The sequence below is a fragment of the Watersipora subatra genome, chromosome 3, assembly GCF_963576615.1.
Source record: "Watersipora subatra chromosome 3, tzWatSuba1.1, whole genome shotgun sequence".
Classification (NCBI taxonomy): domain Eukaryota; kingdom Metazoa; phylum Bryozoa; class Gymnolaemata; order Cheilostomatida; family Watersiporidae; genus Watersipora; species Watersipora subatra.
In genome coordinates this window covers 24,981,684-25,008,331 of record NC_088710.1, presented here as the reverse complement: position 1 = coordinate 25,008,331, position 26,648 = coordinate 24,981,684, and the positions used below count along the sequence as shown (strand labels likewise).

The 26,648-nt window shown below is 36.1% G+C and overlaps 1 protein-coding gene across 3 annotated transcripts in view; it reads left to right on the top strand.

Annotated features, from left to right (window-relative positions):
* The window catches only part of LOC137389555 (uncharacterized), a 365,277-nt gene extending 340,463 nt beyond the window's left edge, over positions 1 to 24,814 (top strand). Inside the window, exons 1-7 of one of the 3 annotated variants that reach the window (XM_068075598.1) lie at positions 20,863 to 20,914; positions 21,561 to 21,660; positions 22,590 to 22,757; positions 22,868 to 23,002; positions 23,301 to 23,390; positions 23,592 to 23,851; positions 24,325 to 24,814. In XM_068075598.1, coding sequence (XP_067931699.1) covers positions 20,864 to 20,914; positions 21,561 to 21,660; positions 22,590 to 22,757; positions 22,868 to 23,002; positions 23,301 to 23,390; positions 23,592 to 23,851; positions 24,325 to 24,537 — 1,017 coding nt within the window. In that variant the 5' untranslated portion in view covers position 20,863 and the 3' untranslated portion in view covers positions 24,538 to 24,814. Of the gene's footprint in view, positions 1 to 20,862; positions 20,915 to 21,560; positions 21,661 to 22,589; positions 22,758 to 22,867; positions 23,003 to 23,300; positions 23,391 to 23,591; positions 23,852 to 24,324 lie in introns of those variants that run through there. The other 2 variants (XM_068075597.1, XM_068075596.1) reach the window with 2 other exon arrangements.
* Positions 24,815 to 26,648: the final 1,834 nt, after the last annotated feature.

The following is a 26,648-nucleotide window of genomic DNA, read 5'->3' as shown; positions in this document are numbered from 1 at the left end:
ATTAGGTGCCAATACCCCGACTCAGACAGGTACCTCAGACATTTCACGTGTGGGTGCCGACACCGACTCCCCCTTTACATTGCAACGATCAAACGATTTTTGTCGGTACCAACAGCCAATCACAGCGTTTCGCCGTTCTGACCTTCACCCGACAACGCGACGACAAGTACATATAAAAATCAACGCGCTTGATGTGGAAAATTATATACTAGTACTACACTACTACTACTGCTCCTACTACTACCACTAGAAGCAACTACTGAATGCCAAGCAATGAATGAATGATGAGACAATGAAAATCTGAGCAAAGAACTGTACGTACAGTTCTTTCGTCCGAGTAATTATAGTAAATAAAATGAATAATGAAGAAGATTGAATGATGAATGTATATTTGTGGTAGTAGTAGTGTGATGGACGCCGGACCAACACTTTACACTTCTTGTAATTATTTGTTTGTATATATTTGTATGTCTGTAAATATTTTATTATATGGGTTGTCCTTTTTATTCTGTTTTTATTGTTGGCCTTGTTACTCGTTATGCTATCAATTGCCGTCGTTTATGTTGTCATATCAACGCACTTGGGGGCCTAATTATTGGCCATTTAAACATTGTTAGCCGGTGTTCTCACTCGGTCCCGTTAGCCGGAACTGGCAATTTTATTGTATATAAGGGAGCAACGCTCACTTAGTAGACAGAGCAAATGGCCGTACGCTCCTCGGCTAGTGAATTTCCTTCGCTAATGAAACATTGAATGAAATCACACGCAATTTATTTCTATATGACATAATCTAGATCGTGCCAAGTAAGGGCCGGCAAATTCCTTTACAGTAGTACTAGTAGTAGGACTAATAGTAGTACTAGTAGTAGTCGTACAACTGGCTATTCACTTTTAATTAATTTAAATTAAAGAACTAACTTGATTTTTTGGTACTCTCGCATTCACATCGTTGCTAGCCATGCTGGTTCACTATTAAAAAGAGAACGAGGGAAAGTTTAATGACAGTCTCCTAGCCTCTCATTAAACCTAGCCCTTTTGTTTCATAAACTTAGCACTGTCATTAAAGCCTAGGCTCATTTAATCAGAGGCTCCTAGCTTCTGATTGGCTGATGAGCGTCCGATTTGTCGGTGCAACCGGGCACTGCTGGGTTTCTCCGACACCGACTTTCAGATCGGTGCCGACACCGATCTTTCTGTTCACACCTACCGACACCGACTCATCAAATTTGTCTGTGCACGACAAAATCGGTGACAAAATCAGCCAGTGTAAACGCACCATAAGAGTATTTCTCCTTTTAATCAAGAGCAGCCAACTACAACAACGACTTATTAAGTTCCTTTGATTTTTTTATTATCATAAAGTGACAGCTAACTGTTCAGAATTCATTCAATTTTACTAGTCATTATTTTTACTTGGCTCACCTGCCATAGCATTTTACCACTGTACTGTTCTTTTGTATTACAAACAAGTAAACTTGCCATGATTCATCTTATGAAAGTAACTTATCAATAACACTTTTGTAGCAGTCAATGAATTTGAGTTCTTTGTCTGCATTTCGAGAGAATTCCTTAACTTGTTCACACATGAGTGCCAGGAGGTTAGAGAGCCAGACTATTCTAACAATTGTTTAGCTGCAAAAAAGTGGTGTATAAATGACCAGGATGATTTGGTACCATCTTCCTTTTTTATACCTACTATTGATAGCCACATTTGACTGTGTCTTCATGAACACACAAAAGAATGATCAATATAAATCCAACTCATGTCAACAATAATGCAACATTTCAAATCTGTACTAAGGCAAACATATAATAAAAGTTGTCTTTAGAACTGTACTTAAAACACTCATGAACTGGTTTGGGGTTTGACGTGAATCAGCAAATATGAGTTACAGTTAAAGTGAACAGCAAGGTGTGATTCACGCCTGGCTGTTCACTTTATTTTAAGCAGTTTTTATTAAGCAGTGTCACAGCTTAATAAAAACACAAAGATACCCATTAGCAGCTGCCTTGAAACAACTGTTTACTTGATCTGATGATTGTTAAGAAAACAAAGTCTCACATGGTTTGGGTTGTCAATAAAGGAAAACTGATGATTTTATTGTTCGCAAGCAGCGACCACCCATAAAGTACACCATCAAGCTTGTAAAGGTCTCGGTCTGATTTCTATGTTGTGAATGTTAATCATTAATATGGAGTTCTCTCTATATAGAGTTGTTTTTTGATTGACAACTTATTTATGTATTTTAATAATATCAAAGCTAATAAAAAACAAAAAACAAGATAATCATAGCAACTGATTTGTGAATGTAATATACAAAGTGACCAAATATCTCCGTATTTTATAGTGAATATTTAGACTCAACTAGGCAAGATACCCCTTGTCAGGGATATCAACTGACGTAGTCTTAAAATGTGGCACTTTCGTCTGGGAGGTTTTAGGCTCACTATTATCTCAGTGTTACCTGTTTGCTAGGATAAACACTTATTATGAACTCCCTACCTACCTATAAGCTGTGCTGCCGAGTTGTATTCATCTGAATGCCTTGTTACGTGGAGAACCACAAAAACAAAAAAGTATAAACAGCAGTTATTAGTTAAAAATGCTTAATGCAAGATTTATAGTTTACGTAATAAAAGAGATAGCTTTTATGAGCAAACCCTGTACTCTAGGCTTCCACTATGCTCCTCAACAGTTAACAAATTACTTTGATGCAAGCGTTAATATAGTCGAAACGTGATTTTGCTGCCATGGAGTTAGCTTTTTGCCAAAAATCAAACAACAAAAAGTTTTGTGACCTGTACAAGTTACAAATACAATACAACAAATGTGCAACATAAAAACAGCAAATGCTCATGTAAGACTAATACAAAACAATGATTTTCTTACAATTAGTCAGGGAAGCAGCAATTTCCATCCAGCAATTTATAAACCTCGGCAAAGGCTTCACTTCTCCAAAACATAATTCACTTATACAGTCTTTTGAAGATTAAAGGATTTGTCTCTGCTGGCGTTCATTGCTTCTTCGCTAGTTTCTTAATCTGTCACTTTGATTTTATAATCTGTCTACCGTTAGCTATCTAAAGCCTGGTCCCCATATACGTCGCAAAGCACCGGCACCACACCGCAGGCTGTTAGCCATTAAATGGGAACGTGTGCGCTGAGGACCGCCGGTAGTTGCCGGCGGCATCGCAATAGTTTCGCACTGCTCAAATTTCGCAAACGACTGCAGGTAAAACCTTCCCGAAATGCAATGTACTTTACCCGTACCATGCATTTCGGGAAGGTTTTGCCTGCGGTCGTTTGCAAAATTTGAGCAGTGTGAAACTATTGCGATGCCGCCGGCAACTACCGGCGGTCACCATTATAGGAACGGCATGGCGAGTCAACATTTTATTTGATTTCGCAATTCTGTTTGCGATATTATTAACGATCATAGACCTATTAACTATACAGTCATACTTCGACTTACGAGCTTAATGCGTTCCGAGACTGAGCTCGTATGTGAATTTACTCGCATGTTTGTGCAATTTATTTATATATAGAACGATTAAATATATATTGATTGGTTTCCATACCATAAAAATGCAAATAAAACACTCAAAACAAGATATTGTAACAGAAATAACATGTTGGTTATTGTCCTAACTTACCACATGCTTTCAAAAAGCAACAAATAAAAAATAATGCAAGGAAATTTGATTAATTAAAATGTAAAATTAAATACCTACAATAGCAGCTAACGCTAGCATTTGCCTGAGAGGATGATATAAGTTATCCTTCATTACAACAGTTGACTTTGATAAATTTGGATTTAATCAGCTTTAAAAGACAAACTTAGAAGCAAATCTAAAATTAAACTTTCATTTTGAACTTAACATAATTAAAATTTCTTCGGCGTTCATAGTTTTAAGTTGCTCACTGGTTAGCTAAGTTTTCCTTTGTTTCGCTTTCACGATCAGCCAGCCGTTTTAAGATAAACCTATCTAACGATGTTTGCCTTTGTCGCCCTTTCAACATGTTGCGATTAGGACGAGCACAGGTGTCGTCAGAAAGGGTTACTGCACGACCACTAGCCAACTTGTCCGAATTTGTATTTTTATAGTTTTGATAGATAGCACCGGCCTTTTCACATAGCATTGTTTCAGTTACGCTGTTACCGGCCAAATGTTTATTTTTTATCCCATGCCTGAGCAGTCTCTCCATCAGCGGTCGTGAATATCGCTGCGCCGTTTGGAAACTATGGTTAGTCATTTTGCAAACTAAATGCCCTGAATATAATCCTTCTGTTTAATAATTGTGGATGTATTTCGGTCATATTGCTGAGCTAGCTCTATCACGCATACACATTTCGCATATTTTTCAATAATTTTCCGTTTAATATCAATTGTTATCATTTGCTTTTTCTTTGCATTATCTTTCATTTTACTGGTAAACATTCGGTCTACGCACAGTGCTTTTAATTCACATACTTATGCACTGAAAATCGCGCACAAAAACACGGTACAAAAGTATAACCTGAGCAGTTAAAAAATACAGAGTGATGCTGTTCTCATAAAACACCTCCGGCATACTTGGCAACTGACTCACGTGCTCGTATCTCAAACATGGCTCGTATGTTAGTGCTAAAACCTGCTTAAAAGCTAGCTCATATCTCAAGTTTCTCATACGTTGGAGCACTCATAAGTTGAAGTATTACTGTACTAGACTTGGCAATGGGAAGCCATGGTGTCCTACATAAATAGCCACATTCTTCGCGACGTAACGCCAACGCTTTGTTCACTCGCAGCTCGTCAGGCAAGCGAGTCATCATTGTTTACATTGAAACAATGACAGAGACAGCTTTGTTGCTACATGTAATTTTATTTAACTACTAAAGTACACAAGATATTGGTTTAAAATTTTAGATGCAAAGCTTATACACTATGCATTTCCTACCCTGCAAATTTGTAAATATAAAGTTGAATATTCCATATGTAAAGTGCGAGTAAAAATGTATATTGATCTATTCAAAAAATATTGCAAGATTATCAATGTTGCCCTATGCTATGGGCTAATATGTCAGATAGCTAGGTGTACAAACTGATTTTAAATGCATACACACTGGTAAATGGTACACGGATCGCAGTCTGCCATGAACATAAATGTTGGGTCTTAGGTGTTATGCAAACAGCATCAGAAAATAGGTTTATGTTCACTTTGTTGCTTTGTTCACTTTGCCTAGTCCAGGCCATAGTTTTAAGTAGGAAACTATGGAGAGTGGAGCAACTACCAGCACTGGAAATGATTCGAAGGTAAATTTTACTCCAATTGTTTTCAAGTGTGGTTGTGAGAGCTATCTAGATACAAAGAGCAAGAAATCTTGCGGATTTTTCCGAGATATGCATACAAATAATAGTTTTTTTCAAAATGTTTTCTTAAAGTTTATTGCCGGCACTAATATTTGAAAAGTTGCTTCGCACAAAGAGGTACCAACCGCGAAGTAGACGAAGTGTTGCCCATTTCATAAAGTTTTTTATCACCATGGCAGGTGGAAAAAGGCTAGTAAATAAGTATGGTGATGGCTGTGCTATATTTAGAAGTGTAGCTAAACCCAACGAAAAGATTTTTACTTTATGATGATCTCATAAGAATGCAAGTATTTACTGATTATTTTGCAGGACAAGAGGAGTAAAAATTTTTCCTGTGCATTCGGTTGTTCTAATACTCCAGTAAAAGACAGTTAACTCAGTTTCCACATTTTTCCATCGGAAGAAAAACACCCAGACATACATAACAAGTGGATAGACGCCGTGAAACGTAAGGACTGGATGCCTTCCAAATACTCTGCGCTCGGCAGTGATCTCCTGCAGACCTCTTGGTATGATGATGGCTGCCATACTAAAGCCTACTGCTGCACCAAGGGTGTTTGATTCTCTGCCAAAATATTTACAACTGGCTCAACCAAAGCATAGACGACTGTTATGCCGACCAACACTCTCTAAATCATCTCCACCAGACCGCGATGAGCCAGACCTGGAACCTTCACTTTGCTATGAAGAGCCAACAGCCGTCAAGCAATCTGAAGAGATCATTCCCGACCCTCTACATAAGCGTACCTCGTACCTTGGAATAGGGAATTAAATTTTTAAAACATTTCGCGAGGCCAAGTATCTACTTATGTACAAGCTTGGACAGGAGCATATAGAAACACTGTCCTCAAAGATTCGGGCCAAGGGAGGTTTCAACAATAATCCAGATGTCTATAGCTTCAAATCTGCACTGAAAGCTCGACTGGTGAAAACAGACATCACACCTAGCACGAGTGCTAACTGTCTTGATTATGATAGCTCAGATGACTCCTGCTCCCTACTTCTCTCATCTAAACGAAGAAAAATTCATGTAGAAAGTGGCGATGACTTCCATGATTATTTGGAATCAAGCGAATGGCTGAAAATCGATCTGTCAAAATCTGTCTCAGACATAGTGGAGTACAGCGGTAGGCAAATACAACCAATTCCTCCAAATTTTCTACAAAACAAGAGATCTGGCACACATTGCAGCTTTGCTGCATGCGCTAAACTGTATGACTGCCCATATTGTGGTACATGATTTAGGTATGTACATGTATTTTGGTATTAGCTACTCTCACTTATTGTTAGTGTATAGAACAGATATACAAGTAGCAGAGTGGCTTGAAATAATACTGCAGCAAATCAGTGAGATGTAGGTAAATTTATTTTACGGTTGATACGACTGATCGTCTTTAGTCATGTGTAGCCTGTCACAATATGTCTAGAAAAGTGTACTATTTGTCGTTTGTTTTCTACGATTTTTCGGATGCTGTTTGCATAACACCTAAGACCCAACATTTATGTTCATGGCAGACTGCGATCAGTGTACCATTTACCACAAACTGTTTATGTACAAACTGATTTCAAATGCAGTGTGTATGCATTTGAAATCAGTTTGTACACCTAGCTGTTTGACATGTTAACCCATAGCATAGGGCAACATTGATAATTTTGCAATATTTTTTGAATAGATCAATATACATATTTACTCGCACTTTACATATGAAATATTCAACTTTATATTTACAAATTTGCAGGATAGGAAATGCATAGTGTATAAGCTTCGTATCTAAAATTTTAAACCAATATCTTGTGTACCTTAGTAGTTATGTCAAATTACATGTAGCAACAAAGCCGTCCCTGTCATTCTTTCAATGTAAACAATGATGACTCGCTTGCCTGATGAGCTGCGAGTGAACAAAGCGTTGACGTTACGTCGCGAAGAATGTGGCTATTTATGTAGGACACAACGCTGAGCCGTGATGCATTGGATTGCCTGGTCTAGTATAGTTAATAGGTCTATGTTAACGATGTGGCTTTTATGTGAACATTAAACTGCGCCGAGCATCGCAAGTGTTTTGCTGCGCGATATTACCGCCGGTGCTTTGCCACGTATATGGGAACCAGGCTTTAATGTACTTTATCCTTTACTTTAAGCCCTGTTGTTGAAGCTCATTGTCCCTTGGATAGTACATGAGATTACTAACACGTGGATAGAAAGTTTGATTGGGAATTAAAATCTCTTGCATCAATGACAAACAACAACATAATATATCAACTATGTCTGTTTAGTTGCATCCTTGAACAATTACAAAGCTAGATTTTTTAGGTTTGATGACCAGTTTACTTTCAATGATTAGTAACACTGTCTCATCATCGTAACTATCTGCCTCTGAAGGATATACTCTACAATCTACACGGACTCTTCATAGAGCTGATATTTGTTATTAATGTTATACATTGAACAGACTGAGTACAGAGTAGAAAGAGTCAAAAGCTAAACAAGCTTTTTAAGTAAAAATAAATCATCATAGATAATAAAAGATTCAGTATCAAAAGATTTTTATCCATCAAGTCCGTCTAAAAATTATAAATTACGTATTAGTTTTGGAATAATTTCACCTGGAAGAATACGATTAAAATAATTACAATTCTAACAAAAGTGAAATAATATAAAAATTGGTAATATTTAGAAGTATTCCTGCCTGCTACTAACAAAATTGAGCTGTGGATGATGAGGTGTACATTGGCTGTCGTTCAACAAATTACTTCTATCAATAGTTTCCTGAGTCGAACAGTTAGAGCAGTCTGAGCAGCTCACCGTACTACTATTATCAGTCAGACAGTTGGGGCAGCATTCTGCCCTCCATGTTTGGTTATTATTCTGACTCGTGTTGCCTTTATTTTCCTGATTTCCTGCGCTCAATCTAGCCCAAGTCTCTGTGTTGAATTGTTGTTGTTTAGGGTGAGTTAGGATAGGCCGCTATCTGTGGATATTGTCTTAGTTGGTGATTTGCGGGCAAGACAAAAGTTTCATGAGGGTGTAGAGACGCGGCTGTCAGCGATGTAATTGAAATCGGTGGAGCATATATATGGTGTAGTTGTCTTCTCAGTTCATCATTACGGCCTCGGATTTGCGTCTCTTGATCAACCTACGTTAAGAAAATGTGCCATGAATACATAAAAAAACTGTGAAGAAATTAGGACCCCTGCTGGCTCTATATCTTTAGTAGTCATACAGTTTACCCTAGATGCAATTAAAGAACCTAATAGAAACAAAGGATGCTGCCAGATTGTGACTCTCTGTTGTTCATTATTGCATTCTCTTCACTAATTGAGTTTAAAAGGAAACTTATGACATTCCGATATATTGTTCAGCCAGGGTCAGGTTGTCATGACACCCACCATGTATGTTGAAATATATTATCATTAGCTGCCAATTACTCCTGCCAGCAGGGAATACACATACGGCATAGCTTATGAGGCTTCAGTTTGTTCATAGGGCATATTTGTTCAGCCTTATTTCACAGATCATCTGGATTTTGTTAAGCTGTAAACTAGATAGATTATAGATGCTCGTGTAATAAAATTGGAGGACTACACCTCTTAGGCCAAGTAGTTACTAGCAATCTGTTTACTAACCATTTCATTACATATTGTTATTACTGAAGCTAAGTGATCCAAGAATGGTTTTTATTCATTCGTTTTAGGTAAATCTTCACACTTCCAAGAGAGTTCTCTGCACGAAGAGACAAGATTAAAAAACATACTCGCAGGCCTCAAAAATACCCAAGAAACCTTTTAGCTAATTTTTTTGCTTTGTATTTGCAATAAGGGCAAGTATTATTCAGTAGCTCTCGGGCACTCAGATGTTCATGTACCGAATAGTTAAAAGAACAATAAACGTAATTCATATTTTGTTTGCTTACCGTTCCATTGGCATTCTCGGCGTAGACATGTCTTTCTTTGGCTGGAAGGGTGTGCAAATAGCCATCATTATTAGAGGGATGCATATTAGCATCTTTCCTACAACGTAGAACATAGTCAGTTACAGCCAGGTTTGTTTGTTTATCTCCTAAGTGATAGGGATGCCTAAAGCACCTGCTGTAAGGAATAAGAGCAACACCCATCGCTGCCGCCATAGAACTTTGTTAAGCTTTTGCTGGTGAAATGCTTTCTTCACTGATGAACTAATATCAATTGTAGCATTCAGAAACCAATTTATAGTCTTATGTAACAGCGCATGAGATGACGAGGCGTAACAAATGTGCGATCAGCTTGTAACATTACAACTAATCTAAATAAAACCACTTTTGTGTCAAGTGCACCTACGAACCATTATTGGGAAATTGCAGTTTATTCATGCTAGCTGGAACGTGTTATGTAACAGGCCCTACACTATGTTTGTAACCACTGAAAGTGAATGCTGTCTGTCTATAGACGGCTTAATCTGTCTCGCTGCCAATGTGCCTTATCAATGAAAATAATTTATGATGTCTCGTATCAGTGTCTGTTAATTATGGCATTTTTGTAACCTGACTAGACTCAGTTTTTTCAACTTCAACTTGGTTCAAATTTCAAAATCTCTAACACATTAAAGGAAAAAATGTACGGGTATACTTCGCTATAGTAAATTGTAGCTTCGTGCATTTTACAGTTTTATAGCGCTGTAAAATAATAGTATTAATGTAGCATTGTATAATGCAATGTTTTGACATTCCTTGTTTAATAATATATTATAAATATTAAATTAGGCACAGCTATTTTGTTAAAATTACATCTAGTTTAGCTAGAATAAATTGCAACCAACAAGTAGGAAGAGCTAGTAGGAAAGGGTCCTGTTGAGACATGTTCATTTAAAACAATTTGTTAACACCTCTGTTGTTAATAAATATGAAAAAATTAATATTTCACAATTTAACCCAAATGGGCAGTTATATCTATTCATGCTATATTTATACATAACCAAATGACGGATCAACATCGTAATTGTGTTTCGATTTATTTCCAAGTGTTCATATACATTTTAGCCAGTTTCACGAAAAATAATGATTCAAATTGAAATATGGTGATGCCATACGAAATATTTTGCTTAACATTACGGTGTTAACAAACTGTTTTTCTTGAATACGATCTAAAGCCTAATCCTCACCCCAATGTGAACAGCCGGAGGTGTACCTGCGGTCATCAGCGGTACCAGGGTAGGCTGTATGTTTCTAGCTTCTGGTTATGTATCGAAGCTGAAAATGTGAGGAAGAAATGTTCTGCTTCGAGACAATGGTATCTTTTATGCATGGAGTTAAAATATAAAGAATGTTTCCAGGACAACGTGGTATTCATTTCTTTATCCCAAAGAAAGAGTCGGTGTATTGCCCAACCCCTTGTGGAAAGCGTACGGGCAATGTATTCTGGGTGCATATGCCACCTGTGCACGATTTTCACTATCGGCGAAATCATACAACCTAAGCAAGGGCCCGTAGAAAAACTCAACTCGCTAAGCTTTGCTGGCGGCCACCGCCGACAGATATTTTACTGCCGGCTCAGATCAGCCTACTGGTTCTCAGCAACCACTGGCAGCCGTCGGTTGCATTACCACCACTCCTTACGGTGGGTTGAGAACCAGGCTTAACACAGCTTTACAACAGGATGTCATCCTTGTCCTTGGTAGCAACTATCAGTTTCACGATGTTGTAAGGTTCACATGTGAAAAATTAAGTAAAGCTTTCAATGCTCCAGAGTGTATATTGAAAAAATGAAATAATAGGTAAAATTTGTTATAGCAGGCGATTTTAAAGTTTAAATATGGCATAGACAACATTTCAAACACGTGATATTGTTATTCTGTTTGCCAATGTGCCATGGGAGGTAAGTCCTTAACCATTTTAAATACCCAGTTTACACACCATATAAAGGCCATGGTGCTGCGTGTATGATTCATGTTAGATAAACTTAAAACAGCCAATTAAGTCTGCTTAAAATTAAGAGTTTGTCGGATTTTTAATAGTATACAACTAAAAGTTGTATACTATTAAAGCCAAAGTGTACAACCAAAGGTTGTATAAATCAACATTAAATCTTGCTCAGAAAGCTTATCTTAAAGGAAACCTTTTCATACAACTTCATTCTCAGTGACTTACTTGAGAGGGAAGACTCCTCGCTGCCATAAACAGAATCCAACGATCAGTGCAAGAAGTATTACAACTGTGAGCGCTATGATCACAACTATTATAAAAATTCCATTAGGACTGTTTTGATCATCCACCCGATATGGCAGAGTCGAACTCCGAGCAGGTATAATTTTCTCAAGTATCGTCTTCGTTGTTGTTGAAGTAGTAGGTAGACTCTGTGATGTAGGTGAGGTAGATGTGAGGTAGACTCTGTGTATCTACATGTATAGTGACCGTTGTTTCAGGAGTATTTCCTGGACATTGGCATTCGCTGGTACTGGTGTCGCACTGCAGCGTTAGAGGATTGAATGTCTCATTTTCTGGACACGGACAATGAGAGCAGGATAGTCCTTGACATCTGTATTAGCTCTGGCAGTTGCGAGAGTCGGTAAAGTTGGTGACTGGGTAACGCATTCTTAGGGGAACGGATTCACCGCAGGCTGCAAACAGATGCAATGGTACATCATTAAAATATGTTCTGTCAGCTAGTGTCAAGTCCAAGCATCTGCCAACTGTATGAGCAGCTGCTGCCACAGCTTTCTTTTCTAGTCATCTGCCTTTGATAGATTTTATGCTTCTCATTAGACAGACAACAGCATTAAATATAGCATTGGCCAAGATTGTATACCGTTTCTCAAGCCCGGTGGTTATAGCAATTATTTCTACGTCTGCGGGAGAGATAGGAGCTGACTTTTTCAAAAAATCAACTCAAGCAATAGTTTTAAAGTTGGCCAGTTAATAGAGCAAATACATTCTTACAACGCGACGCATTGTACATTTACTTCAAATATTTCAAACTCTTTCTTGTACTGTTCTCGTGTTTACAAGCTTCGCCTTACAAAACTATAGATATGAAATTATGTTACCCAAATGAAAAACAAACAAGTTTATCGATCACGAACCGAGTATATTCAGTCACAAACAGATATTCGCAAGTTTAAGTAGAGTAAATAGGTAACCATAGACAGTAGCAGTTACATATGAAGATTACTATGTCTAGGTATTTGACCAGACTAGAATTTGCATGAAACTCCAATTTGCTGGTATCAGAAAATTGAGGAGGAACCCGTTTAGTTAAGTTTCCAGCTTCACAGGCATTCAGTAGTGCAGAAATGCTGGTTAACTAATCTAAATCAATCATATTGCCAGCAGCTGGGCTCAACAAGTCTCTAATTTCAAGGTAGACCTCAATGGAATGCAACACCCTTTTATGATGGACTTGTTAGATGAGAGCGGGTATAACCATATCTAAAGGCAGCAACGTGATACACTCATAAAGATTGTGACCACCAAGTGCTTGCTCATAAGTGGTCGGATCACAAAGGAAAATTGTCTGGCTGCAGAAAGACGTTTCAAAATGTTCATCTATGTATTTGCTTGTGAAGGATAAGCCAACTTTCAGTCAGTCTCAGTTATTACTAGCAAGTATATTATTAGGTTTGTACTTGACCCTACTTTTTGGATATTACGAAAAGGAGAGATTGTGTTGGCTGGCTTGTTCTTGTCCTCTTATTTACCCCTGAACCTATGAAAAGAAGAGCTTGTAATTGGCTTCTTTTTTTTGTAACTGTTTCTCAACCTACAAAGACGCGAGTTTGTTAAGGGTAGCTCATTGCTCTTCATCTCAATTTTTATTTCCAAGGACTATAACATATCCTCTAAGCATCTAGTCCCTTTATGTAATTAGTTTTATACACAATCTGCAAGCATTCTGTATGTCTCATTCACATACAAATGGGTGTTTTCATGTCTTTCTTCCATCGTTCTCCCCAATGTTTCGATGACATCTAGCGCTTGATCTTACAACTCACTCAGAGTGATCACACTTTCTGTGTCATTTTTGTGCCTTTTTTCAGCTCTCTGCTGATCATGGTTTGCCATGCCTTCTGTTATTGTCTTCCTTAACTATTAGCACTTTTCCTCCCGATTATTTCCGCAGCTTCTGACACAAGCATGTCAGGGTGTTCTAACGTCACACTTATAGGTTCGGCATAAATTATTGTGTTATCGAAATTTGTATAACAAATTTCAAACAAGATAATATATTTTCATAGTCAAAGTTGTGCATTTTGCAATCACTTGTAAAAGACTCACCTTTTGTAGCTAAGAGTACTTGTCTTATATAAAAACTATGATGGCATGACTTATGTCAAAACATAAACATTGCAAGACCCAACTTGGTACATGTGATGCACAACATTTGCCAAAAATATACATTTTATTTTTAGTCACAAAGTGATACAACTTAACTTCACAGACAGATGTATCATAACATTGGTTTCGAGAGAAAACTTTGAAGACAGACTCAAGTTGAGACTGTTAATTCTAGAGCGAGTTCATCGCATCGCATGTCAACAATGATTGTCAATATAACTAAATCTGTAAACATTGCCTAACTTGTGTTAATGAGTTGCTTTCTTGGAAATGTTATGGCAATGTTGCTATAACAATATAATGGTTTTTATATAAATGCATAGCGACCCGCATTTGCTTGGACAGCGAATCAATTCAACAGAAATGAGTCATCAAGATTAAATTGTTCTCCTTCTTTAAGATATCTTCATATCTTACATATTTTTAGTTTGCACCATCAACTTGACTCTTTTTTGATCGATTTCACTGGTTTTTCAGACAATGGCTACCGCAACTTTACATTAGTTCAATGAGGAATAGCATATGTTCAGTGTCTAATTACGGCGATTTATTCATTTCTTTCTACACAGCAAAGTATATTCCGCAAAGTACAACTAATAACACATATTTTATATGTCTACAATAAAGGAAAACAAATCTATGCTTTACTATAAAAAGAGCAGTGCATATCTGTTTCTCGTCTATCCGCATCCAGGGGTCAAGGTTAAGATTAAAAAAAGGTTTCAGTGATACTCCAGCTTGTGAAGTTTAGAGATGAAAGTCAACACTGTAACATCTTCACCAATTGATTGCCTTGAAATATTTATTAACCATTTATTAACACAACAAACTAAAAGGTAATGAAAATTGTCTATATAATAGATGTAACGCTAAACGTAGGTCCTCAGAAACAAAACCATACTTTCCGATAAAAGGAGTAACCACTACCTGTTTTTTGTCTATCTGCATCCAGGAGTCAAGGTTAGGATAAAAACTAGCTTCCAATGATAATCCAGCTGGTGACATTTATATATGAAAATCAACACTGTAACATCTGCACATATCGATTGCATTGAAGTATTTAATAACCATTTTTTAACCCAATGATCATGAAAGCAATAAATCATAAAAATGTCATGAAAGCTGTCTATATAATAGATCTAAAGCTATACATATTTGTATCCCGAGTGAAGCAAAATATGTGACCATTTAAATAGAGTTTTCGCAGTTTCCTTTAATGGACACTTTATGTAATGTATAGCTTTTTAATGTATATAACCTGATATAAGGTAAGCAAGCAATGAGCAGTATCATGAGTTTGTGAAAGTACAGTTGGCTACTAATACAAACAATGCTTTGCAATAATACCTTGCAAAGAGTACACAACTTCAAAGTGTATTTAATAAGGTTTAATCAAGTCTGGGCTTAGCCAAAATATTTTTGTTTATTCGTTCACTCATGTTTTTTTATATCTAAAACTTGATTCATTTTATATAGAAAAATGACTAAAAGAAGCAAGTAGCCCCAATCCCAGCTAGCTCAGGGAAGGTAAAGCTAGAAAGAGAAACTGATTTTGACAATACTTATGAAGAACTGGAGAAGATAATAAATGATGAGATACAGTGAATAACATAACTCGCAAGTATGTTCACAGCTATCTCCCTTTCTGTTATTTGGTGGTAATTGATTTGGAAAACTCAGCATACTATCCAGAGATAAGAAGATGTGAATATGCCAGATGAGCTGCATTTTGACAGATTGCATAGTGTAAAGCCACAATCTACATTTTAAAAGTGACAATATTCAGGCTACTGTTTAATTAAAATAAACAAGACAAATTCTATCGATACTACCCCAGTTCTTTACATTATATGCATGTGTAAAGAAATGATGTCATATCACATTCTTTTAATATGAATTGTCTGCTATGTATCTTTTCAAGTTTACATAAGGCGATTGTCAAAGTTTGTAGCATGCTGAACAGCGAATAACTCAGAACTTCCAATAAGTTAATTTCCGTTTACCTTACCTTAGAAAACTTGTGTCTACAAGATCAGCAATATCCTTATGTGCAGTGAGATAGCGCAATATGACATCTCACAAGAAGCATGAATTAGAGGTAGTAAAATGTTCATTTACTAAACTGAACATTAGAAATTGATAAGATTATACTTATATAAAATAATATAATATTTCACTTTGTTATAAAACTTGTAATATAAAGTACAGAATTTGCTCATTCAATATGTGCTACACTATTATTAAAGCAACACTGATAATACTATATGTTATAATGTTTCATTACCTGCCATAATATATGTAATATGATTTAATACAACATGTTATAATTTGATGCAATTCAATACATGTAGGGCCTACATTATACTATAATATATTATAAACTGATGTAATTCAATATAGACTCTATGATGATCTTTACTATAATCTTCACCGCAATCGTCACCATAATTTTCACCATAATTTTTACCATAATCATAACCGTAATCTTTGTTGTAATCTCTACCTCAATTCTTGGCATTAACTTTACTGTAATATGTACCGTAACTTTTATCATTATCTCAACCAAAATATTTTCTGTATTTTCTAGCGTAATCTTTACCGTAATCTCTACCGAAATCTTTGCCATCATCTTTACTATCATTAAAGGTGCAGCTGTTTGTTTGAAGTTACATGTATGACTGTCTTCAAAAAAGATTGTATCATGTGGTATTTGAACTTCCAACTATCAGGAAGGCAGCCCATCACGCTACCTTTTTCTCAATTAGCAACTCATTATTGTTGCAAGATAATTGCATAATTACCCATGGCACATCAGACAGTCAGAGTATTAGCATAGCATGACACGACATGTTATAAGATTATCTGATAAAATTATGTATGTATTAAAGTATACTACAGTATAGCGCAAGACAACATATTATACTTTGTATTGTTTGTTATAAGCTGATTTAACACCGCATTATACCAAGCAAGTGGATATAGCATATTGGAAAAATACATAACGTAATAAAGTTTATATATACAATATATTAATTGCAGTTTTTGTCTGTCTGTTGTTGGTGTGTCCAGTTATAGCATTAAAATTATGGAAATTATCATTCTACTTGGCCTTGGATTTGAACTTGGAACCTTGAGGTTTGCAGACAAGTGTGCTTACCATTAGGTTAGGCAGGTACATTGCTGAACAAAGAAATAATTGTGGCCATACTCATTACACCAGTAGCACTCCGTACTCTTGAAGTCTTTGATAAATGTTCTGGGTTAATACTAGCGTGATTGAAGGCCATAATTGATTGCATGAGAGATCATTATGTCTAGCCATACTCTTGTCTGTGCTCTTATTAAGTAAGTTGATTTACAAACTTATAAGTTAATTCTAGTCAGCTTAAGTTACTCTTAAGTTACTCAAGTTCATTGGGTAATTATTTTATTACCCGTGCATTGCCAGATATTTACTAATTAAATTATAATACAGTAGAATATGAAACACTGGTATTTTTGACCGTAACTTTGGAGAGAAGCCTGATCTCCTAAACGATATTCTTATCCTTATATGACCAAAAATATAAGAATTATTTATTGTTACATTGGTCAGGTCTTATGTAACCCACACTCCTATATAGGAGATTTAAAGATGTCAAGGACAAAGCTCGAGCCTCTGAGCATGAAAAACAAAAAAAAACATAAAGAGATACACAGAGACATTTTCAGAAACTAAAGCTCATCTGAAAATGAATAAAAAAGAAGATTCTGACACCAGCTCAGTGTCAAAATCTGGTTGATGACAATTCATTAGAGCGGTTCTACTGAAACTTTTTATTTCTGTTCATTTTTGACTTCACAAAAGTAACAGTTCAGGTTCATTTTAGATTGATTAGTTCTACCTGCATGAGCTGGAGCACGCTACACAGCAGAACACTTGTCTGTGTGTTGTAGAAGTGAATAATTGGGGGGAAGAAAAGCAACATTGTTGTAGCAGGCATTGAAAGTTATAGAAGGGGTTTGAATTATTGTTTGGATTTTGGATTTGCAAATTGCAATGAGAAAGTGTAAAAATCTCATGTAATTATATTAACCATAACTGTGAGATGTTACAGCATATTTGGTAATTACTGCCATCTGGTGACAGAAATAAACAACCATAAATGTAGAGATTCCAACTCGTGTTGCCAAGATCATGAACTATACAAGTGATCAGTTTCAACACAATGCCTCACTAATAATTATATCATGAAATGACTCAGCATGAGTGCAAGCATTGAGATTAGTTGGTATATCGGGTAGAGTGCTGTGAACATTCATAAATTTTCCAAAACAAGTTGGTTGTCTGTTTACTGCAAGTGATAGTCTTCCATAAAAGGTTATGCAAGTGTCATAGATTGGAAAATTAGGCTCAAAAGTATAAATATAAAACAGATGTAAAGCGCTTGTGTATAAGTTTAGTGATAAAGTGCTAATTTAATTCCTTCCAGCTTTAATATTTGTCGTTGGGTTATTATAAATAATTTATGAAGTAAGTTGGTTCGGTAAGCCAGTAGTACTATTATATAGAGTAAGTTAATTCTATAAAAAAAAGTTGTATTATTATATATAGTAAGGTAGTTCTATATGTCGGTAGTACTAATACACTGAGTAAATTAGTTTTACAAGTCAATAGTACTGATATACTGAGTATGTTAGTCTGATATCGCTTGCTAGGCCATTTTCCATCAGGTTGTACATGGTCATAGAGTTGTAATGTAACATTTTGTGACAACATTCATGTGGTGATTTTGTTTTATGACATACAACAATGCAAACAAATGCTAAAGAAGCTCTCTGACACAGGCCAGGTAATCATCCATATATGTTTGGCTTTGACTATAATATTACTGAAGCAAATATTCTCTATTGGCATGAATTGGTTGATTTAAAAAGTGACAGACAAGGTTTATCTAGCTGATTCTAATTTAGTCTTAGACCAAGAAACAATAGAATCAATAATTTCCTTAAAGAGTTGATATCATTAATTATAATATTATCAGTAATCAAACACAATACGGATATTCTACAGGTATCTAAGAGCCTCTAAACATTTCAATTTTGCACAGCTATTTCATGCAGCATCTTCCATAGATTTTGGTCTATTTTATTGTCTTAGAATATTATTAGTTCTTGTAATCATTAAGGGCTTTTTATTTTAAAAATACTATATGTACTTTCTATTGCTAGATCTTTATATTTGGTGGCTAAATACTGTGCTTTTCAAGGCGTGATATTCTCCTGCACGTCGATGTATCTCAAAAGTGTCTGCTGCCTATTTTACCACTGTCAGCTTTTTGGCAATCAGTGCATTTGTTTTTGAAATCGAGTCATTTGTGATAGCCTGTGATGGCACCGCAAGAGATGACAAACAGGGGTAACTAGGTTAAATCGCTGTTATTCACAAACAATCGGAAAATGAAGTGCAGAACGCTTTCATAAGTTATCTGGTGAATCAGACCATAATATTTATAACACAACCATTTCCACCACACCAGTTGTCATGTCATCTATTTCCCGCTAGACCAGTTCTTTCACAAGTGTTTCTACTATTAAAGTTGCTGATATTTCTATTATCTGTATTACAGGCATTAATAGAATAACAAGATCTGCTGATGGCTGTCCAGGGTTGTTATTGAAACTTCTTTCATAAACTATTAATCATTATTCCTCAAAGTTTTTCTGCTATCTTTTTATACCAAACGGAATAACAGAATTATGCAGCTGGTTAGGATTGCACAATAATCCAGGGCCTACAAAAGAGCAGACTATGTAACAACAAATGTTCTCTGATGCTAGAGATGATTCCGAAGTGACCAGGGATCTCTCCAGTGATCTCTGACTTTAGGGACTTGGAGAAAAACAACTACATGTAGTAGTATTTATAAACTTGCAAAACTAAACTTGTTTAAAACAGAATTTTGTATTAAACTAAAGCAAGTCAAAAAAATTTCATTAAATAATGTTTGCTATCTACGATCTTCTCTAAATAATTCTAAAAACATACAAAGTGAAAATATATGGCGGCACTAATGACCCTGCAATTAATGAAGTATTGAGTGTTATACTAAAGTTTTATGACTCTCAAGTACTTTACAGCCATCAAATATAAGTTAATAAAACACGTTGAACTCAATTAAAACCATTGATCTGCATCAGACATCATTTAGGTCTATCTTAAGGTATATTTTTGTCATTATTTGTTGTGCCAAGATTATAGAAAAACTTATCTAACGCACAATGCAGATTAAAAAATGCTTGAAAAAACATACTTCATCAGAAGTTTAATAGAGGTTGGTGTAGGTTGGAAGCACTGACACTCCGTGATCCACATTAAATCTGTTTCAATGGAATGGAGTGTTTACATACCAAACTTTAACTTTCTATCTTAATGAATACTGCAGATGATCTAGGATAGACAGCTGTCAGAACTGATTGAATGCCTTTGCTAGCAAAATTGGTAAATCAGTAAAACTGGTATTGTGAAATATTTTGACCTGATGATGCTGTCAAAATATATTATTTGACCTAATTTTTCACAAACGGAAGCTGACGCTTTACCAGAGTATAAAAGCAGCTATACATCAATATCAGTCGCCAAAGGAAGCTGCTGCCTAAGGCAAGTACATACACATACAACTAGTTTTTGATACCGCTTAGAGTAAGTTTTTGAATTTAAAAATGCATACACACAGATTTTTAGAATAAAATTAACAATTCATATTGGAGGTATACCAAATTTTCTAAACATATTTTGTGGTAATACAAATGGAGAAACATCAAATAAGATTCTTAATACCAAAACAATGAAAACAAAACAGGCTTACTCAGCATATAGTTGTACATTATGATGGCATTGTAATTAATCATTAACATTTATAGATTTACGTGTTCAGGGTACTTTAAAAATTTGACTTACGCGGGTAAACAATTTTAAAATTATACAATTTGTATGTAATAAAAATATTGTTGGTTAAAAGCATGAGAGGGAAATTTCATAAGAAATTAGCATATAAGAACTTGCTTGTCCGGTATGCCTTGTTATTATTGAGTTACTATATTTTTATTAAATTATAATTATTATGTTAATACATAATATGGTGAGCAGTAAATGCAACGATCTGAGTAAAATTAGTTATTTGAGGTAGATGATCTGTAAGTTTCGTATGCTAATTTTAGATTACATAATGGAAAAAGGCTACGTAGTCAAGCGACAGAAGCGTAATGACGTCATCCAGGTATTGACTGCTGTTATAACAATCTCTGCTCTGACTCTCTCTGTCTACTCTCAAATAAGTTACCAGTTGTTAAAGAAGGATGTTAATCATTTAACCGCAAGACTAGATCAGCTAGAAAAAAAGGAATACAGGTGAGAAGTTATGAAATCTGTACAGTAGATTAACGACAATTGATCTTAGTAATAGTCAATTTAACAAGAATATATTCTGAACTGGTGCAAGTAGGATTGTGCGGCAGAGCTTAATTTCTTTTAATTTTTGTTTTAACATTGGAATGGTCACATGAGAAGTTGTTTTTATTTGAAAAGTTTTTTTTTAACATACTTAATTGTCTGAAAGTGCAGGTACATATAACTGTCCAAGGACTTGCAATCTTATATAACAGATAGTGTTATAACAATGTATGTTCAAAGTATGTTGTGTATAATAGGAACAGTAGACATAAAACATGCACTGGTACCCAGCATAGATTCTTCTTCAGCATAAATCTTGATTTTATTGAGAAAAAATCAGGAAATGATGTCGCATCTTATGATAAATCATGTATCAAAAGATAAATGAATTTGTGCTGTTCACTTATTGGATAAGAAACTGTTTAAGACGCTGAGGTTTATAGGATTGTGTTACTTAAAAACTTCATATCTAGGTGACAATGATGTCTTCAACTGATATGGAACAAGTCCTACAAAAAAGATCAGCAGAAGACGAGGGAGTTAGTGATGGCATACTAAGTCAATTATCACCAGGTAAATTAGCCAAAATGTAACACTCACTATTCAGCTTTTATATCAAAGCAATAGACTTAATAACAAAGTTGTTAGTTTGCTAGTTTCCTACAAAAAGTAGAACAGGACACAATGGTACTTTAACAGTGGATTAGTTCAGTTCCTCAGCTCTACGCTAAATATAAGTTTTTTTCAATTTAAATACTGTTATTGTCACGGTGTCATGATGAAAAAAAACTTGTTTTCTCAATGCACTACTAACATAAAGAGACAATTCTCAATTGATTGATAAGAAGAATAGATATGCACATTAAAGTAATTATTAAATGACCTCGATATATCATAAACTGACACTACTTATGGCCTGTGAGCTGGATAAATTTGGTATACTATTTATTTGCTCAAAATATTAGATATCTATAAAGGATAAAACTGTAGTTTAACTCAAGTTTAATTGTAAAGCTTAAACAAAAGTATAAACTTCACTACTAAGATCAGCGTTGGTCAGGAGAGCAACACTCCTCCATACAAATAAACTTAAAAGTAGTGAAAAGTAAACATAGAAAGTAAACGGAGATTTTCTATTGATTAAGACTTGATGATGTCATGACAGGTGTAATCAGAGCTACATATAAAATGGTTATTAAAGGTAAAATGTTGATGATATCAGTGGAATTGCTTAAGAATGTTTTTGCATGTAAATGTATAATGAAAATATTTTGGATAGACAGAAAAAAGTCTTTGGAAACTTTAAATATATCCTTTTATCATCAGAGTGCTGGTATGTTCTGTATTGCTTAAAGGCTCCCTAGACACTCCTGAAAATTTTTGAAGCTTGTACTCAAGTTTTTATTTGTTTTTACTCAAAGCATATTTAGATTATTTTAATTTAATGAAAGACTTGAGCATCCAAAAAAAACTATCGTAACATACATGTATTTTAACAACAGGACAACTTTCATACTTAAGAGGACCTCCAGGAAGAGATTGTAGGGACGGTAGAGATGGCAGAGATTGTGAAGAGTCAGACCTGACTGGACTGAAAACGAGGATTGAAAAGTTGGTAAACTACACCAAGTCAGTTGTAGCTCGACCATCTGCCAGGCACTCTGATAATGGTATGTTCGCAATAATAAACAAGTTGGACATCATTTTAAAAAACACTTTATGTCAATGAAAAGAAAAACCATTTTATTTTCGAGATAGGAAACATCAATATTATTTTTAGAAGAACTCCTACAAGAGTTTAATCAAACAATTGCTCATGGGTTGCTGAGTCTCCTCCAAAGTAACAACGGAAAGCTGAAAGAAATTGAACGACAAATGCAAGAAGATGAGGAGAAGAGGGAACCCTCTTCAGCTGGTTAGTTGAGTTTTTCTTTTGTAGTACGCTGTGAACGATTGAGGAGTTGGTATCAAGAAAAACTTGAATTTAATGAAATTATTATTTGGAAAGCAACAGGTAGTTTGCTCATGGTAGATTTAATAGGTGATCTATAATAAAAGACTAAAAAATTCTTCACTTCTTATTTTGTACAAAACATTTAAGTGCTACTCGAGAAAGTATGAAACTTAAATCTGTGATAATGAAAAATTGAAAGCTATGAAAACTTTTATAAAAATTGGAAACTCTGTAACATGTAACTTGATTTTTTTTGTAGCTGACGTACAACCAGCTTCTGGAGGAGGAAGTTCGTATATTAGATGGGGCAGAAAATCGTGTGCTAACACTTCACAGCTCCTCTACACAGGTTGGTTACAAAATATATCTACTACCCTCTAATTCCTTGCGGCAAACTTTATCAAGCAAATAAGATGACTGGTCATTCATTTAAAATATAATAATTTTGCAGATTCTTTAGAATACATTGCTTGTGATTCTTACCAGTGATTTCAAGTGCTGATTAATATTGCATTTACTTAAATTTCATGATTTTTAATGTATCCTACAGGACTAGCAGCAGGGCAACACTATGGCCATGAAGGAGGGTCATCTGTCTATACATGTCTACCTTCAGAGCCGGAGTATAACTCATATTTAGCTAGCAGCACGGGTAATTACATATATGGAGGAGAGTACCAGACTGACTCGAATATATTTCCTAGTCGTATGCATGACCAGAATGTACCTTGTTCCAGATGCTACCTTCCTAGCAGATCTACAACTATTATGATACCTGCTAAAAGAACTTGTCCATTATCTTGGAATAAGGTGAAGTACCACATATCATCCGATATAGGCTTCTTTGCATATAAGCTGATATTGGAAGAGAAAATTTCAAAACAACAATTTCATTTTTATACATTTGGTGGATTATTGTGTCCAATTACATATAAGCTGTAACATGTGCATTCGCAAAAAAGTTATTAATATGCTAGCTTCATACACAAGTTAGAATAGCGTCATACCATATTTTCGGAGCAACTTTTCTCAGATGCTCAGTTTGACACAAGATGTTTTTAATCTTGAATGATTTCATCAGCATGTTATCATGATAAAAAGGATGTTGTTTTATCAGTTTGATTACAAGCATAATAGATAACTCCCAATTGAATGATGAGATGCCAATGAGAAAAAAATAGATCAATATTTGCATTAAGATAAATATGCAAACGTAACTAAGTTGCTAAATATAGAAGTGTGTGTAATTAATAAATATAAAAACTGAGTTTATTTTGGTTTAGGAGTATGAAGGATATCTGATGTCAGGGCTCTACAGTCAAAAGAGAGCGTATAACTATGTATGTATGGACAAAGAACCAGAAGCCTTAACTGGACTACATACCAATACAGATGGAGCGCTGTTTTATTTTGTTCAAGGAGCCTGTGGCGAACTAGGATATTGTCCACCTTACATCGCGAATGCAGAATTAACTTGTGTTGTTTGCTCTAAATGACATAGTTCATTTTCAGTAAATTTTTGAGTTAACTGAAAGTGGCAGTGAAATATATGTTGACTTTTTTTCACTCTTACTAACGGATTATACAACTAATTGTTCTGGTCAAAGATTTGAGCTGCATAATCTGAATTACTTCCCAACGTAATTGTTCCTTAATTAGTTCAAGATATCATTGTACCCGTGTAATGACTACTAACCAAAATATAAGAATAATAATTGTAAAGTAATAGTTACCTAAGACTAAGTAAAGAAATATAATACACTTTTGGATATACACATCATTGATTCTTTATTAGAGTAGGCCTATAACAGTGAGACAATATCTTAGAAGTAAATCAGTGATGTTAGCTTGCAGAGTTAGCTTGTATTGTTTGTTCTAAATAGCATGTTTCATGTACACCGATTTTATGAGTTAATATATATTAATTCCGCTGCTTATATAACTTGTTTTGCCAATAAAAGATATCAACGACATATAAACTCAAACAACACAAAACCCCAAATATTACTTCCAAATAAATTAATTTTTCTCTATAAATTCAAATCTATGTACCACTAGCATATCTTTTAATTGGACCACTTTAAAAAAAATATAGGCTAAGTAAAGTGTCAGCATTTAACATAGTGGATGTTGTGATGGAACGTTATGTTGCCATCCTTTTTGTATCATTTATAATTGGAGTTGTGCTCCCTTTTATCCTTTGTGTAACCACGCCCCTAAAGGAGGCTGGTCCTTGCAGCTCATTTACATAATCGAATGTACTTAAGGCAGGGCCTCGGCTCTTTTATGTTGTTCAAATATATGCATTGCATTTGGAACCATACTCTTTCTGTTACCTTGCGCGATATCAGAACTACCTCAAGCATATAGCTAACTCCAAAGACCTAGTCTATGGACTGTGCTGTGGGGGTAAATTCATAGAAACACTGTCGACCCCGTCGACCTCCGGTCAACCTTGTCGACCTAGTATAAAACCACTCTGGGAGCAATTCCTTGTGTAAGGTGGTTGATGTTGACCGGTGGAGTAAGCCGACCTAGTCGCCTCTACGTGTTGGTCGCAGGATCCAACACACTGGTGGCAGCAGTGGGATCTGGCTGCGGTAACTCGGACTTCTAAGACAACTTTGTAACCATGCCAAACAGCCGACGGAGTGCTACCAAACATCTGGCTGAGGCAGAGCTACAACAGGTCGACCAGATTGGTCAGCTGACAGAGGCTATTACTAGAGCCTTACAAATGCCTAAGAAGGAGGCTAGCTTCAAGCCACCGAAGTTCGATGGGAGTGAAGATGTGGAACTGTTCATCTCCCAGTTCGAAGAGGTTGCAGAAGCTAATGAGTGGAATGAGAAGGCCACTCTCCTCCACCTGCGTGAGACATTGAAGGAGGGAGCCAGAGGTTGTAGTCGAGGAGACTCGCCTGCCTCCATCTTCTCGGCCTTACGCACCAAGTACGGGATCTCCCCGAGAGAGGCTAAGAGTAGGCTCCACCTCAAGAGGGAATCAAAGACTAGCCTCCAAGAACACGCAACGGAGATGGAACGTCTAGTGAAGATAGCATACGCTGACCTTCCGGACTCCTACCAAGCTAATATGGCCATGGATGCGTTTTCCCTGACTCTAGGAAACACGCACCTCCAACGCCATCTTTTGGCAATAAGAGCCCAGAGCTTAGAGGAAGCAGTGCAGGCAGGGAATGAGTTCCTGCAAATTCAGCCCACTCTTCCTCGGCCTGGTGCTCGACCCATAGTAATGACAGTGGAGGAGGAGGAGACTACCCCTGCTACAGTCGCCCCCGTCCACTCGGATCCTCCATCAGCCACCCTGAATGACGTTCTGATGGCTATAAAAGGGTTAACAGATGGACTAAAAGAAGGAAACCGATTGGGACGACAGGGAGCAGAGAAAAGGGAACCTAACTGTTGGGGTTGCGGCCAGACAGGGCATGTACAACGTCGGTGCCCTCAAGTTATCCAAAGACAATCACCTCAAGCCACGAGGTCGGGAAACGGTTCCCATCCACAGCAGTAGGGGGAAGTGCTGACTGTGGATCTACTATACCAATGCAAGGCCAGTGGCAACGGCCACGACGGACTAGGCGACACAGGC